Genomic DNA, 16,389 nt, shown 5'->3' on the forward strand with positions numbered 1-16,389 from the left:
GAGCAATGTGTCCTGGGAGGGTCTCCTAAAACTGGCAGGGTTGGCTTTGGGATCTCTTGGCAGTGATGTGTTCCAAGAGGGTCCCCTGAGGCTGGCTACGGGGCCTTCAGGCAGCAACATGTCCTGAGAGAGTCTCCTGGAGCTGGCTGTGGGGAGTGATGTGTTCCAAGAGGGTCCCCAAGGTCTGGGAGGGCTGGCTGTGGGACTCCTGGGCAGTGATGTGTCCCAAGAGGGTCCCTGAGCACCAGCAGGGCTGGCTGCAGGGACCAGCATGTCCCAGGAGGGCTCTGGTGGGGTGGGGGCCACTGAGACACACCAGCCAGAGAATGAGGAGCTGGAGGGGGACCGGACCACCACTGACCAGATGGGCACCACTGCCCATGTCTGCCCACAGGAGGGGAGCAAGCTGTGTGCCCACCAGGACAATGCCTGGTGAGCATTTCCCAGCACAAGCAGGGCTGTCCCCAGTTCTGGGCCTCCCTCACTGGCACCACTCTGTACGGCCAGCCTGCAGCTGATGGCACAGCCAAGTTCTGTCCATGCTGCATGGGGAGAGGTGGCACAGCTGCTCGGGGGACATGGTGTGACGTCAGGAGGAGCTGCTGGGGTTCTCTGTGGCCCAGGCGGGCAGAAGGCAGCACTTGGGGATGGCAGAGGGCATGGAAACTGCATGCTGCATGTCCAGGCTGGAAGGATGCTCTGGAAATGGAGATGTCCTGGGACCCCTGCCCAGCCCAGTGCTCACTGCCAGCAGCTGCTGGCTCTGGGTAGAGCTGGCACTGCTGTCACAGCTCTGCTCTGGTGCAGAGGGGGCTCTGCCTGCTGGATCCCCAGGCTGGAGCCTGGCGCACCCTTGAGGGCTACCCCAAACCACATGGAGCTGCCTGTCACCAGGAGATGACAGTTACTCCAAAACCCCCCAGAGCTGGGTGCCACCACAAGGACCTCACTTTGATTTCAGGACCCATGTGCCCATGCATCCAGTGTCCCCACACTGGGTGTCCCTGCACTGGGTGTCCCCACAAAGGGTGTTCCCCCCCACTGGGTGTACCTGCAGCCACCCCGCTGCCGTGCAGCACCCCCAGGACAGGCCCCTGGCAGGGCACACACTGCCACCCCCCAAACCTCCACTCCCTGCCCACCCCTGAGCTCCTGGCTGTGCTGAGGGCAGAATGTGGCCCTGAGTGGGAGGGGTCCAGCGTCCCCGTGGGGGGGGACCAGCACCATGGTGCCCGGGGCCAGTCCCCCAGGCACCCCCTGGAGCATTTCTCCGGGTATCCCTCAGGGTATCCCCGGGGTGGATCAGCCAGACCCACTGGGGCTTGCCCTCCCCTGCCAAGGAGCCAGGGCCGCCACAGCTCCTGCCCGCCAGGACTGGCATTGAACGCGCCCCATCCTCCGCCCGCCAGGATCCACCGCTTCCCCCCAAGATGCTTCCCTCAGGAGCGGGGCGGGTCCGGTGCTGGTGCCGGTGGCGGGCGGGAGCCGGGCGGCGGCGCGGGGCCGGCCCGGGCGGGGCGGCCCCTTTGTTGCGAGCCGCGGCGGAGCGGGCGGAGCCGCGGGCGGGGACCCCGGGGCCGCCCCCGCTGCCGGGGGGACCCGCAGCACCCGCGGCCGAGCCGGTGAGCAGCGGGCGGGCAGCGCCGGACCGGGTGGGGGCACCGGGGGAGGTGGGTGTGCAGCTGGGGGTACGGGGGGTGCTGTGTGAAAGGGGTGCGGGGGGGGTGTAATTGCGGGGGGGTGCAAGGGGCTGTACGCCGGCAGCTGCGGGGGGGGGGAGTGGGCTACACACACGGGTGCTGTGCCAGGAAGAAGTGGGGGGCACAGGGGAGGTGCAGGGTGAGGGGTGGTGTGCAAGGGCTGCAGGGTTGGAGAGGTGCACAAGGGTCGTGCAAGGGTCTGGGTGTGCACGTGCACGGGGCACGCCGAGGGACGAGTGTGTGTGTGGGGGGTAGTAAGAGCTTGAGGGGGTGCTTGTGTGTGAGTGTGAGTGCGTGAGTGAGTGTGTGAGCCTCTGTGTGTGTTGATGTCTGTGTGCCTGTGAGTACGTGAGAGTGAGAGTGTGTGAGCATGTGTGTGTGTGTGCATCTGTCAGTGTGTGTCAGGGAACGTGAGCATGTGTGTGAGTGTGTGTGAGTGTCCTTAGGTGTGAGTGTGCAGGGGTTTCTGTGTGTGCTTGCATGACAGTTTGTCTGCAGTGGGGTGTGTGCATGGGAGTGTGAGCAGGTGTGTGTGTGTGCACATGTGAGTGTGCAGTGTGTGATGAACACGTTTGTGTGAGTGTGAGTGTGAGTGTGAGCCTGCATGTGTGGTTATATGTGTGAGTGTGTCTGAAGGGGAAAGTGTGCATGTGTGTGTGCACGTGTGAGCGTGCTTGTGTAAGTGCATGTGTGTGCACGTGTGAGTGTGCTTGTGTAACTGCATGTGTGTGTAAGTGTGAGCAGGTGTGCATGTGTGAGCGTGCAGTATAAGTGCATATGTGTGTGAGTATGAGCAGGTGTGCATGTGTGAGACTGCTTGTGTAAGTGCATGTGCATGAGTGAGAGCAGGTGTGTGTGCATGTGTGCAGTGTAAGTGCGTGTGAGCAGGTGTGTGTGCATATGTGTGTACAGTGTAAGTGCATATGTGTGAGTGTGAGCAGGTGTATGTACATGTGTGAGTGTGCTTGTGTAAGTGCATGTGTGTGAGTAAGCAGGTGCGTGTGCATGTGTGTGTACAGTGTAAGTGCATGTGTGTGAGTGTGAGCAGGTGTGTGTGCATGTGTGAGTGTGCAGTGTAAGTGCACGTGTGTGAGTGTGAGCAGGTGTGTGTGCATGTGAGTGTACAGTGTAAGTGCATGCATGTGAGTGTGAGCAGGTGTGTGCACATGTGAGTGTGCTTGTGTAAGTGCATGTGTGTGTGTGAGCAGGTGTGTGTGCATGTGAGTGTGCAGTGTGAGTGCATGCATGTGAGTGTGAGCAGGTGTGTGTGCATGTGAGTGTGCAGTGTGAGTGCATGCATGTGAGTGTGAGCAGGTGTACTGGTGTGTGCTTGTGTGTGCAGGAGCATGTGCCTGTGCACTGTGTGTGCATGTGTGTGTGTGTGCACACGAGTGTGCAGATGCATGTGCGCCTGTGCGGTGTGAGTGCACATGTGTGTGTGAGGGGCCCTCAGGGGGCTGCACAACCAACAGGCCCCCGCGGCGTGGGGCTGTTCCCAGAGGGTGTTCCCAGGCACGTCTGTGCCATGGAGGCATGCACGGCCTGTCAGTGCCCCACGTGTGTTCACACGTGTGTGGGAGAGTGTATGGCACCTGACTGAGGCTGGAGATGTGTGAGGGGTCTCTGGTCAGCACACAGTAGGGCACACGTGCAAGGTGTGTCCCATGTGTGTGGATGTGCCCTGGGCATGTCTTGGGTGTGCAGGACTATGCTGTGTGGTGCCAGAGCAGCCCTTGGGCCTGGGGGGGACAGGGACAGTCAGGTCTCTGGTGTCTACACCAGCAGGTGCTGGGAATGCTGTAGGGATCCAGCACCCCAACCTCCTCCACGAGCACTGCAGCGAGAGTGCCACTGTGCCAAGGCTGCCACTGTGCCAGATTGAGGGGCTGAGGAGACTGGCACTGATTTGGGCTCTCTTAGGCTGGGGATGACTGGGAAGGGGTCACACATCCCTGAGCTAGGATGCTCCACCCCAGTTCTTGCACCCTGGGGTGCTGAATTTCCTACACTCAGAGCCCACCACATCCTTGTCCTCCAAGGGGAGCCTGCTGTCTCTGTTTTGCCCTGTGCCAGGGGTGCCCAGAGCAGTGACCCCGTGTCCTGCAGCCTCATGGGCAGGCAGTGTATGGGTGTTGGCAGGCGCTGGCACTGAGTGAGGCAGCTGAACTGTGAGGATGTCCCACAGCCCTCTGAGCCGAGCCCCATGTGGCACAAGAGTCTGGGATGGCGAGCACTGGGAGCAGGGGGACAGGCCTTTGTGCAGTGCCAGGCAGGCTGGACCCACGCTGAAGGAGATGCTGTGGGGCAGCGAGGGGCTGGTTGTGTGCTACAGTTGGACAGGAGGCCCTGGCAATGGGCTCAGAGCTGGGTCAGGGCACTAGGGCAGCCAAATCCTCTGTGGCTGCAGAAAGCAGGGCTGTGGTCCTGTGGGGGCCCATGGCTCAGGCAGGGAGGCACAGCCAGTGCCCGTGGGACAGGAAGAATGCCCCAGGGCTGTGTGGGTTAGCCCTGTGGGGTGCTCTACCTGAATGCCCATGCCCGCTAGGCTGTGCATGGGGGCCAGCACTGGGCTTTGACACCCTGCCGCATCCCCTTGCCCTGAGCTAGGCCTCTCCTGTGGAGCTGCCAGGGTGCAGTGAAGCAGAGCCGGGGTGCCCACCACAGACACTGATTGCAGCTGGCTGCAAGTGGCTGGGCTCCAGTGGGACCCGCAGCGGTGCCCACACAGCTGGGTCTGGAGCATCTGCGGGTGAATCAGCAGGGCCGGAGCTTGCCTGCAGGTGTGCCCACAAGAGGCTCTGCTCTGCGTAGCAAGAGCTGGGGGCTCAGGGAGGGGGGGGCGGGGGCTGCACCGGGGTGTCTGACAGCTTCCAGGAGAGCCGAGGACGGGGGCGTGCGTGCGAGTCCCACGGGATGCAGGGCGGCAGGGAAAGCCTGGCTGCGTGGGCTGCGTGCCAGCCGGGCACAGGGCTTGGAGTAAAGGACGTGACTGCACTGCTGCCTGTGCTGCTGCTTGTGCTGCTGCCTGCAGCAGGGCAGGCTGCAGGAGCAAGGCGTGAGCTCCCAGGCAGCAGTGGCAGCAGTGGGGTACACACAGCCCCTGCTCCTGGCAGGCAGCAGCACCCAGCTCCACTGCTGCCTTCCCAGGCACCCGCTGCCTGCAGGCAGAGGGTGGAGGGTTCTGGCGTGGGAATTGGGTGCAGAAACCACCACCCCACCTGCCTGGTGACCCTAGGCCACAGGTTTTGGTGCTGCCAGGGCCTGGCACCCTGAGTGGTTTCCCCATTGCGGGTGCAGTCGTGGGGCGGGTTGGGCCGGAGGGTGCAGCCCCTGTGCGTGCAGGTACCTGCAGAGCTGCGCGGGGCACGCACAGGGCAGAGTGCTGCAGGGTGCCCCCAGCACTGCCCTGCGCTGGCAGGGCTGCGTGGGCAGGCGGAGCAGATAAATGGGAGTTTGTGGTAAACAGGCCTGGCTGCCAGCAGCAGCAGAGGGCTCTGCTTAAAGGCACAGGCTCTGGACTCGCCCTGCTGCCTGCTGCCTGCTGGCTGCCTGCTGCCTGCTGCCTGCTCACTGCCCAGCCTGTACCAGGGCAGCCTGCCCGCCGTGCCTGTCCTCTCTGCCCGCCCCAGAGCGGCTGGCCTCCCCGCAGGGGGTTCCTGTCGCTGCATGCCATCACACTGGGGTGTTGGCACAGCGCTCACACAGCCACACGCGGGTGATAGCCGAGTCCCCAGAGCCCCCTGGGGACCCCCGGGATGCCTTGGCGCTGTGGCTGCAGGGTGAGTGCCTGCTCTCACCCCACACAGAGTGACGTGCCCAGCTCGGTGGTGACGCAGAGCCATGTCCCGACGGCTGTGGCACTTCCCGGGCAAAGGCTGCTGCTGATAAGGCAGGTGGAGCTGGCGAGACTGTCCCCGGCCCAGGAAGGGACGTCAGCTTCTGTTGAGCACAGGGGGATCAGGAAGGGAGTCGAGCCGAGGAGGGAGTCGAGGGAGTCCCTGGCAGCAGGTATGACCTGGAGAGTGGGCACCGTCTGGCAGTGCTGAGCGGGCAGAAGGTGGGAACGTGGGCACAGCCATGCAAGGGGTGTGGGGAAGCTCACAGAGGGCTCCACCAGTGAGGTGACTATGACCTGGAGTGCCAGGGTCAGGGCTGGCCAAGCATGGTGACACAGAGCTCTGCCCCACATGGGGAACGCAGCAGTGGACATTCTGGTCCGTGGAGAGCTGCCTGCTGCCAGCAGAGCCCCTTCCCCCCGTTTCCATGGCAAAGCTAGCACCTGTCATTAATAACACGTTGCCACAGCAACCTCTGGATTGGACACTTCTCTGGGGTCTGCCTCTGCTTGTGCCGGGAGATTGCAAGCTCTGCCCACACCCTGGCCAGGGTGCAGAGCCCACCCTGGGCCCAGGCAGAGGCTTCTGTCCAGCACAACCTCCCTGGCAGCATGCAGGCCATCCTGCCCACCTTTGCAGCTCCACTGGGACTTTGCTCATCTCGAAGCCCCAGGGACAGGCTGGCAGGGATGTGTCCTGTGGCCCTGGGTGCTGCCCTGTGTGGGCACCAATGCTGGCAAGCTTTGCCCGTGGTGGGCTGGCACAAATATGCTGCTGTGCCCTGTGGGAGCCCAATGGTCCTTTAGGGAGGGTACGGCTGGGGTTGGGGGGCAAGGGCAGAGGGCACAGCCTGCTGCAGGCCAAGAAGGACAAGGCTCTTTGGAGAGAGGACACAGAGCAAAGCTTGAGCCTGGGGGCTGTGGGCACAGCGTCACTGCCTGCACAGCCACCAGCTCTGGCAGCCCAGCTGTCCCCAGGACACCCCCAAGCTGTTGCTGGGTCAGATGTACCCATGCCATCTTTCCCTGGGACAGACATCCCTGGCATCCCAGGCCAGCCTTTACCGGGACAGACAGACAGACATCCTCGAGACAGCCATACCGGGTCCCCAGCCCAGCCGGTGACCGGGAGCGGACGGGAGGGGCCGGTCAGAGCCGGTGCCCTGGGCAGGGCGGTGCGGGGAAGCTCACAGCACCGGGAGCGGAGCGGGGCGGGGCGGGGGCGGGCCCGGTGGGGAACCGGCCACCTCCTCTTCGTCCACCGTCCCGCCCCGCCCGGGACACCCGAGCGGCTTCTTGTAACCGTGTACGGCTCAGCTCGGCACGGCACGTCTCGATTCTGCCCGACTCGGGACGGTTCGGCCCGACTCGGCTCGGCCCGGCTGGGCTGGGTTCGGCGCGGAGCCGCCCCGTCCGGAGCAGGGCGGGGGCAGCCCCGGGGCCTGGGCGGGAGGGGGCGGTGCCGCGCGAGCAGCGGGGCCGGGCCGGGCCGAGCCGAGCCGTTCGGAGCCGTTGGGAGCCGAGCCGAGCCACGCCGCGCCGCTGAGCCCCTCTGTCTCCGCAGGTCAGCAGCGCCCGAGCGGCTTCGCGGGAGGCGGTGGAGGCCCGGCCCGGGATGGCGGCGCGGCCAGCGCTGCCCGGCTCGGTGCTCCCGGTGCTGGCGGTGCTGTTGCTGTCGGCGGCGCAGGAGCCGGTCCCGCGGGTCAGCCTACCCTACGGTGAGTTGAGTGTGTGCCCCGGGGGCGCCGGCGAGTCCCCCCTCCCCGGGGCGGCGGAGCGTCCCACCCAGCCCCCGGGCTGCCCACGTTTCCCTCCGGTTCCCCCGGGGCTCCCTACCCACCGCTTTGTGCTGAGCCCGCCGCGGCAGCCTCTGGCCAGCCGGGGGCCGTGTTTTGCTGCGGGGCAGGTACTGAGGTGGCCGCGGCTCCCGGGGATGCAGTGGGATTCGAGGAACCCCCGGCAGGGAGCGGGCAGAGCCCCAGGGCTGCACACACAGGGGTCGGGGCGCAGAGGTGTGAGGCCCCTGGGTGCGAGTGGAGCCCCAGCCCAGGCGTGCTGGTGTCTCCACGCGTAGTGCCAGCCGTGTCGTGTCTGACCGTGACGTGGGGTGAGCTGGCCGCGGGGGTCTGCCCACTCAGCTCTGCCTGCAGACCACCTCCCAGCTGCGTCCCTGGTGCTCTACCGTGCCCGGCCCCAGGCTGGTCTGGGACCCTCTGCAGCCAGCAGCAGCAGCATGGTCGTGGGGAAGGGCAATGGGGAGGCTGCTCAGCCAGGCAGAGCCCCTCGCAAGTGGGCACCTGACCTGCAGACCCCCCTCGCCCCACACAAGGCCCCCGCTCAGCTGGCATGGAAGGGGAGCTGCCAGGCACACTCCACAGGCAGCTCAGGCTCAGCACCGGCAGCTGCTGGGCCCAGCTCTGTCGTCCGGGGCTGCCTGCCTGTGTCAGGGCTGGCAGCGATGCCAGGAGAGGGTGGCTAAATCCAGCTGCTGCTGGCCAGCGGGCTCATGCTGGGCAGCCTGGGAGGGTGCCGTGGTTTGGGCCAGGCCGCCTCTGGCAGCGAGCACGGGCAGCTGGGAGCACTCAGCATGCTGCGGTTCGTCGGCGTGGACGTGGCTCTGCCACATGCTGCCGTGACTACCGGCCATGGTCGTGGTGGCACTATGCATCTGGGACCCACTGAGCTGGATGAGAGTCCTGGGAGCCAGCAGGATGGGCCCAGCTCGGCGTTGTGCCATGCTGTGCTGTGCCACACCGCGTCGAGCTGCACTGCCCAGCCCTGCCTGCACAGACCGGTTCTGGCTGAGCTCTGCCCACCTGCAGCAGCTGCTTGGGCTGAAGGGCTGCAGCTCACGAGCAGGACGTGGGGGTGCCCAGCTGGACCCCCAGCAATGCCATGGGGTTGAGGGCTTGGTGGTGGCTCCCAGGGACTGCGGCTGTGTGGGGCTCTTGGTCGGTGGCAGGGAGGAGCTGGCAAGCTGCTCCCCTGGAAGCACTGGAGGTGCCTGCAGCAGGTTTGTCTGGAAGAAGCAGGTCTTGTCCCAACAGGTCCCATGGCAGCCAGCACAGGTTGTGGCAGCTCCCCACGCCAGGACAGCTCTGCAGGGTGCAGGGCCCCCCCGATGCCCCTCTGCTGCTCGTGCTGGGCCTGGCATCACCCTGGTGCTGGGCACAGGACCCCTTTCAGGGGGATGCCCTGGGGGGTGATGGTGCCCCTGTGCTCTGTGCCGCTGCAGGAGAGCCAAGGTGGGGGCTGGGCAGGGTCGAGCTTGACCCTCTGGGGATTGAGGTGATGGCCCCATCCCAGCTGGGGGTTGATGGAGCGATTGAGGAAGGGAACAAAAGCAGAATCTGCCCTGCGGCACCACTGGCACCACAGCACCTTTAGCCCTCATGGTGGCTGGCACTGAGCAGGGGCTCATGGGAGCCCCGGGGCCATCCCAGCAGGGATCCAGGAACAGGCAGGGGGTCGGGAAAGGTCAGGGAGTCCCCCGGGCACAGAGTGTCAGGGTGAGGGAGTTGGCAGCCTGAGTCAGCTCAGCGTGTCCTGCTGGCACAGCCGGGCCCATCTGATTCAGCGTGGCTACGGGAGAGGAAGGGCTTCCGGGGCCAGGCCACCCACGCGGGACAGGCACCCCGTGACTCAGCCTCTGCCCTACGTCCAGCACCGGCAGCCACTGGTGCTGCCCACGGGATGCAGCAGGCAGCTGGTCCCGGCACCCATCGCCCCCTGCTGTGAGCTGGGGAACCCCCAGGCCATGTACGGCCAGGCGAGCACAGGCATGGCCACGGTGCCCTGCTGTGGGCAGAGCCACTGTAGCATGCCCCAGGGATGTCCCTGAGGCTGGGACAAGGCAGTGATATGTGCTGGCAGCAGCGTGGGGCTTGCCCTTGGGCACTATCACTGCCGTGCTTGGTTCACTCTGATGCTGCTGACCTCGTGGGGAGAGCTAGGTCCGTCCTTGGCGTCTCTGTGTGGGCAGCATTATCAAGGTGCCGAGCAGAGAGGTCAGGAGGGAGCTGTGGCACAGGGGTGCTGGGAGGTTGGGTGCTGACCCGTTGAGGCTGATGCCCGTGTGTCTCCCTCCCCAGACTCAGCCGAGCGGGTTGTGCAGCGGTTCGAGGTGCCCGGCGTGACCAACTACACAGCCCTGCTGCTGAGCCCGGACGGTGGCACGCTCTACCTGGGGTCACGTGAGCTGCTTGTTGCTGTCAACACCAGCCACTTCCAGTCTGGAACACTGGCTCGCAGGGTGAGCCCACAGAGGGGACTGAGCCCCAAGTGGGACCGTAGAGCCCCTGGGAAGAGAAGAGGGCATGGAGCCGGCTCTGATGCTAAGGTTCCCCTCCCTGGTGCTCCCTGGCAGAACTCAGGGTCTGTGCAAGCTGCTGCATGTTCAGGAGCTGGTTGGGACAGCGTGGAGGTGGCTGTTCCAGCCATCCCTGACACAGCTGGTGGCTGCCATGCCAGCCTGCTTGGGATGGGGAGGACATCAATGCTGGACAGGAGACAAGCTCTGCCAGTTTGAGGAGAGTGGCATGTGGGCACCAGCCAGTGCCAGGGGTTCCCAGTGACTGTCCCCTCTCTGCAGCTACCATGGAGTGCGGATGAGGAGAAGAAGAGGCAGTGTGTGTTCAAGGGGAAGGACCCCCAGGTGAGCCTCACTGTGGGTGGGCAGGAGCAGGCAGTGCCCTCCCTGTGCCAGGGTATCACGGGCAGGAGGGCTGAGCTGGTTTCTCTTGCCCCTGCAGAGAGACTGTCACAACTACATCAAGATGCTGCTGCAGCTGAACAGCACCCATCTCTACACCTGCGGGACCTGTGCCTTCAGCCCAGCCTGCGCCTACATCGTGAGCACAGGGAGTGGGGCCAGGGGTCCCATGGGGGGTGCGGGTCCCCCTCCATCACGGGGTCCTGGGTGCTGGGGTGGGTGCTGGCAGCTCATGGCCCGGTCCCGTTGCAGAATGTGCAGCACTTCAGCCTGGAGCGGGACGCGCTGGGGAGGGTGCTGCTGGAGGACGGGAAAGGCCGGTGCCCCTTTGACCCGGAGTACCGCTCCACGGCCGTCATGGTCGGTAAGGCTCTCCCCGGACCCACGGCCACTCAGCCAGGCCGAGCAGGGGCCAGGCCGTGCACCCCCGGCGGGGGAGCGGGGCCGTGCTGGTGGCATGTGCTGGGTGCCAGTGGCAGCGTCTCTTTGGCAGATGGCGAGCTCTACGCTGGGACCGTCAGCAACTTCCAGGGCAACGAGCCCACTATCTCCCGCAGCCAGGACAGCCGCATCGCCCTCAAGACTGAGAATTCCCTCAGCTGGCTGCAGGGTGAGAGCCAGGGCTGGCACGGCGGGTCAGGGGCGTGGGGATGGGGCCGGCCCTGGTAGCAGAGTGGTGCTGAGGATGCTGATGTCTCCAGACCCGGTCTTCGTGGGCTCAGCCTACCTGCGGGAGAGCCTGCCCACCGGCAACCCTGAGGGCGACGACGACAAGGTCTACTTCTTCTTCAGTGAGACCGGCAAGGAGTTCGACTACTTCGAGAACACCATCGTCTCCCGCGTTGCCCGCGTCTGCAAGGTGGGCCTGGGGCACTGAGGGGTGTCTGGGGGCCCTGCCAAGGGTGTCATTCGCTACTGGGGTGGGGAGAGGCATGTGGGATCATAGGATGTTAGGGGTTGGAAGGGACCTTCAAAGATCATCAACCCCACTGCCAGAGAAGGACCATAGAATCCAGCACAGGTCACACAGGAACACATCCAGATGGGTCATGAAAGTCTCCAGAGAAGGAGACTCCACAACCTTCCTGGGCAGCCTGTTCCAGTGCTCAGTGAAGAAGTTCCTCCTCCTGTTGAGGTGGAACCCCCTGTGCTATAGTTTATATCCACTGCCCCTTGTCCTGTCACAGGGTGCAACTGAACAAAGCCTGTTCCCTCCCTCTTGACACTCAGCCCTCAGATATTTATAAACATTTATTAAATCCCCTCTCAGTCTTCTCTTCTCCCATCTAAAAAGCCCCAAGGCTCTCAGCCTCTCCTCATAGGGCATATGCTCCAGTCCCGTAATCATCCTGGTAGCTCTCTGCTGGACTTGCTCCAGCAGATCCCCATCCCTCTTGAACTGGGGAGAGGCTGAAACTGGATGCAGTCGTCCTCAATATCTCCATCTTCTGGTTCCTGAACATCCCAGGAGGAAAACAGCACCCCTGAGAGACCCCTCTCAGCTCCAAGGCCCCGCCCATGGCTGTGGCTTGAGTCAGCTGCTCACACCAGCCACAACTGGTGGCTGTGACCATTCCCCACCTCCTCTGTCCTCTCACCAGAGGAGGCACAAACTTTGTTCTTCTCTTGGGTACCTTGGAGGCTGCTTTGCTCGTGCCTTCCCAGTGCTAGGGTTGCTCTCTGATACTGGGACAGACAGACCCCAGACCCGTGGCACTCCCTGCTGCCATGGCATCACACCCCCCAAACTGCTGTGCCGCCCTGCAGGGGGACCAGGGCGGGGAGCGCGTGCTGCAGCGGCGGTGGACGACCTTCCTGAAGGCACAGCTGCTCTGCTCACACCCCGAGGATGGCTTCCCCTTCAACGTGCTGCAGGATGTCTTTGTGCTCACCCCGGGCGAGCTGCGCTGGCGCGAGACGCTCTTCTATGGGGTCTTCACCTCTCAGTGGTGAGTGGGGAGAACTGGGAAGGTGTGGGGCCACAGCCTGCTTCCTGGGGTAGTACGGGGTGGGGGGGCTTGGCATAGCCAGGGTGGGTGACTGATGGCACTGCGGCTTTGCCTCTCTCCTGCCAGGAACAAGGGTGGGCTGGGCAGCTCGGCCGTGTGCGCCTTCCCCATGCGCAGCGTGCAGCGTGCCTTCAGCGGGCTCTACAAGGAAGTGAACCGCGAGACACAGCAGTGGTACACTGACACCGGCCCCGTGCCTGAGCCCCGGCCAGGCACGGTAAGCACCTGCTCAGCACCTGCTCAGCACCTGCCCAGGTGCAGGATGCAGGGCAGCCCCCTGTGCTCTCCTGGTCACGGCAGTCCCCGCTGCACAGCTGCCCAGCTGCTCGCTGCCCGGTGCTCCATCCGAGCCCTTCGTCTCTCCTTGCAGTGCGTCACCAGCCACACGCGGCACCTGAAGATCAACTCGTCCCTCCAGATGCCAGACCGGGTGCTGAACTTTGTCAAGGACCACTTCCTGATGGACAGCCCCGTGCGCAGCCAGCCGCTGCTGCTGCAGAGCCGCCTGCGCTACCAGCAGATCGGCGTCTACCGCGCACAGGCCCTCCACAGCACCTACGACGTCCTCTTCCTGGGCACGGGTGGGTTCAGGAGTGGGCTGCCCAGTGGGGCAGAGGCCGTGTGCTGTGTCCTCCCCCAGCCTTGCTCAGCACCCCTGCTTTGTGCTTGCAGATGATGGCCGATTGCACAAGGCTGTGCGTGTGAACCGTGGCGTGCACATCATCGAGGAGATTCGCCTCTTCCCTCCTGGCCAGCCCATTCTGCAGCTGCTGCTGGACCACAACCAGGCATGAGCTGGGAACAGGCACACTGGGATGGGGGTGAGGGTGGAAGGTCTGTTCTCCCAAGGAACAAGCCATAGGACAAGAAGAAACAGCCTCAAGTTGCCCCAGGGGAGGTTTAGGGTGGAGATGAGGAACAATTTCCTCTCCAAAAGGGTTTTGAAGGCCTGTCCCAGGCTGCCCAGGGTAGTGGTGGAGACCCCATCCCTAGAGGGGTTTCAAAGCTGTGGAGAAGTGGTGTTGAGGGCCATGGTTTGGTGGTGACCTGGCAGTGCTGGAGGAATGGTTGGACTCCATGATCTGAAAGGTCTCTTCCAACCACACCCATTCTGTGATTCTATGATGCTGTGGGCTCAGCCTGCATCAGGAAAGTCCTGTTCGTGAGCTGGGGGCTGGAAAGCCTTGGAGAGCTGGGATGTGCAGGAACTGACCCTTCTGTGCCCTATCCCACAGGGCTTTGTCTATGCAGCCACCTACACAGCGGTGGCTCAGGTGCCCTTTGCCAACTGCAGCCTATACCGCAGCTGTGGCGAGTGCGTGCTGGCACGGGACCCCTTCTGTGCTTGGAGCCGGGGTGCCTGCCGCAGGGCCACCCCGCACCCCACGGCACACCCACAGTAAGTGCTGCACCCCCTCCCTGTGCCCCTGCACCCCTCAGCACCTGCCAGCATCACACTGCCCTGACCCTTCTCTGTCTCTAGGCTCTGGGCACAGGACATTGAGGATGCTGACACGGAGCGGCTCTGCCAGCTGGCCAACGTCTCCCACCCCCGTCCCCGCATCTTCTTGACCCCAGGTGAGTTGCTCTGGGTGCTGCCATGGGGCTGCTGTCAGCTCAGGGGTCCTCCCATGTGCCCCAGGCTCCCACTTGGCACTCACCCTAGTGCCCACCCACAAGGTCCCAATGGCCTTGCTGATATCCTGCCCCTGTCTTTCCACAGCCTCAGGTGTCCATTGCCAACAGATCCAGCTGCCACCCAATGCAGTGCGGCCACTGCCATGCCAGCTGCTCTCCAACCTGGCATCACGGCGCTGGCTGCACAACGGGACGCCTGTCAACGCCTCCTACCTGGTGCTGCCCGATGGGGCACTCATTCTGGTGGGCAGCCCTGAGCGGGCTGGCACCTACGAGTGCTGGTCGCTGGAGGAAGGCTTCCGTAAGCTGATGGCCAGCTACTGCGTGGGGCTGCAGGAGCCAGTCCATGGGCCGCCAGACCCCGGCAGGAAGGCAGCCACTGGCCAGGATACCCTGGAGACCGTCAGCACGTCGCGGAGCACCTCAGCGGCGGGCAGTGCTGCGGCCCGGCTGGATGGCAAGACCTACTGGACTGAGTTCCTGGTGATGTGCGTGCTCTTTGCCATCACCGTCACCATCCTGGTGCTGGCCCTCTTCCTCCTGCACCGTCACCGCGATGGCACAAAATCCCTCCTGGAGCCCAGCGAGCGCAGTCGCCACCAGAAGCCGCCCCGCAAGCCGGTGGAGAGCCTGCCCCTGAATGGCAGCAGCCTGCCCAGTACGGTGCCAGAGCACAAGGGCTACCAGGCCCTGCAGGACAACTACATTGTCAGCACCCCCGTGCATGAGCCCCCCGGCCCACAACGTGCCTTCTCCGAATCGGAGAAGAGGCCTCTCCACATCCGGGACAGCTTTGTGGAGGTGTCTCCTGCCTGCCAAAGACCCCGGGTACGCCTGGGCTCCGAGATCCAGGACTCAGTGGTGTGACAGGGATGTTGCCTGCGATCCTGCTCAGCTGAGCCTCGCCGCTGTGCGGCACCAGGGTCCGTATTGTCTATGTGTGCATGCCCGGAGCCCGCACCCAGCTGTGGGGCTGGATCAACCTCGTCCTGTTGGAGCTTGGCTGCCCCAGGAGCTCCTCAGGCTCACCTCAGCCACTGGGACGGTGCCAGAGGCCCCAGGTGTGAGGGGTACGGTGTGCCTTCCAAGGACGCACAGGACTTTTCCCCCAGCCCAGGGGCAGACACGGCTCGGGCTGCTGGCGTGGCCCTGGTGCCGCCAGGACCCCCTCTATGCAGAGGGCAGGAGGGGGCAGATGCAGCCCCCTCACACCCCAACTCACTGTGACATCATGCTGCGGGAGCCAGAGCCAGGTGTGCGGCCAGCCCGCAGCATGTGCTGTGTGTCTGTGCTTGGGTCAGTTTTCATGTGTGGAAAATGTGAATCGTGTCCCGGGGAGGGTGCGGGCAGCGGCTCAGCCCCGCAGCCCCACGTCCCCATGTGCGTGTGCAGAAACGTCTGTGGTTTTTATATAAAGTCCAAATGTCTCCTTTGGATGTGTCCGTGGTGCTGTGGTGGGGCTGGCTGCCTTCCTGGGACCGGCCTGGTAGTCCCATGGAATTGTGTCTGGGTCTCGCCGCCATCTCCTGCAGCCTGCAGAGTTTCGTGTGCTTGGCCAAGCGTTGGGTCCTTGCAGAGAGGTGGCTGGGTGGTCTTGCAGTGATGCTACCCAGGACTGGTGCCAAGGGGGTCTCTTGAGACCCACACTTTTGGGGTGTCCTGCACCTATGGCAGCAAGCTCAGGCAGCTCTCAACTGTTCTGAAGCTGTGTTGAGCAGTCTGGTGCCTACAGCAGTGTCCCCATGGTGGGGAAGCCTGCAGAGCAATGGGGTGATGCCATCCCAGCACCATGACAGTGACTGGGAGGAAAAAAGCGAGTGATGGGCTGGGAGCGGGGCAGCCTCCGGCAGGAGACAAGCTCTGACATCCTGGTCCCTGGGCCCAGCGTCATGCTGCACGTGGGACCTTGCTGCTAGTCCAAGGAACAGGTCCTTGTCTCCATCCTGCTTTGCCAGCAAGACCTGACCCCATAATGGCCGGAACCAGGCTGTGTGGTGCTGCTCGTGATCCTTGGGAAGCGCCAGCAGTGTGAGCACGGGGCTGGGGGAAGTGGTGAGCTCCACATTGAGCTGCGTGTCAAGGCAGGCTCCCCCCGGAGGGACCAGCACTGCCTGGCTCCCAGCTGGACCAGTGCACTGAGCTTCCTGCCCAGCCTGTTCTGGGACATCAAAAAAGCCACCGGAGGCACTGACTGGTGCCGAGCCAGCAGACACAGCCCCCAGGGGCACAGGTCGCTGCGGGCAGATAGCATCAGCACCATGGGGCACTGAGCTGGAAGGGCCAGCACTGCCAGCAGTGAGGAACTGGTACATGAGAAACGGCTGCGCTGGCACCCCGGGACGGCCACCAACCTCGGCACCCTGACACAGCCAGCAGTTCCTATGCCCTGAGCCATCCACCACTCCCAACACCCTGAGACAGCAGCCAGCCCAAATAACCTGACACAGGTGCTGGCCCTGGCACCCCAAGACAGCCCACAGCTACTCCACCCCAGTG

The 16,389-nt window shown here is 64.1% G+C and overlaps 1 protein-coding gene across 1 annotated transcript; it reads left to right on the forward strand.

Annotated features, from left to right (window-relative positions):
• Positions 1-271: 271 nt before the first annotated feature.
• Positions 272-14,760, forward strand: SEMA4B (semaphorin 4B). The gene is made up of 20 exons (XM_054387726.1): positions 272-432; positions 1,286-1,688; positions 3,043-3,120; positions 4,998-5,151; positions 5,330-5,479; positions 6,571-6,926; positions 7,100-7,253; positions 9,627-9,787; positions 10,127-10,189; positions 10,287-10,385; positions 10,499-10,610; positions 10,740-10,856; positions 10,948-11,105; positions 12,014-12,195; positions 12,322-12,472; positions 12,626-12,836; positions 12,928-13,043; positions 13,491-13,654; positions 13,739-13,833; positions 13,979-14,760. Exons 1-20 carry the CDS (start codon positions 272-274, stop codon positions 14,758-14,760), a joined length of 3,867 nt encoding a protein of 1,288 aa, XP_054243701.1.
• The last annotated feature ends 1,629 nt before the right edge of the window (positions 14,761-16,389 follow it).

This window comes from Indicator indicator, chromosome 16, assembly GCF_027791375.1.
Source record: "Indicator indicator isolate 239-I01 chromosome 16, UM_Iind_1.1, whole genome shotgun sequence".
NCBI classification, from domain to species: domain Eukaryota; kingdom Metazoa; phylum Chordata; class Aves; order Piciformes; family Indicatoridae; genus Indicator; species Indicator indicator.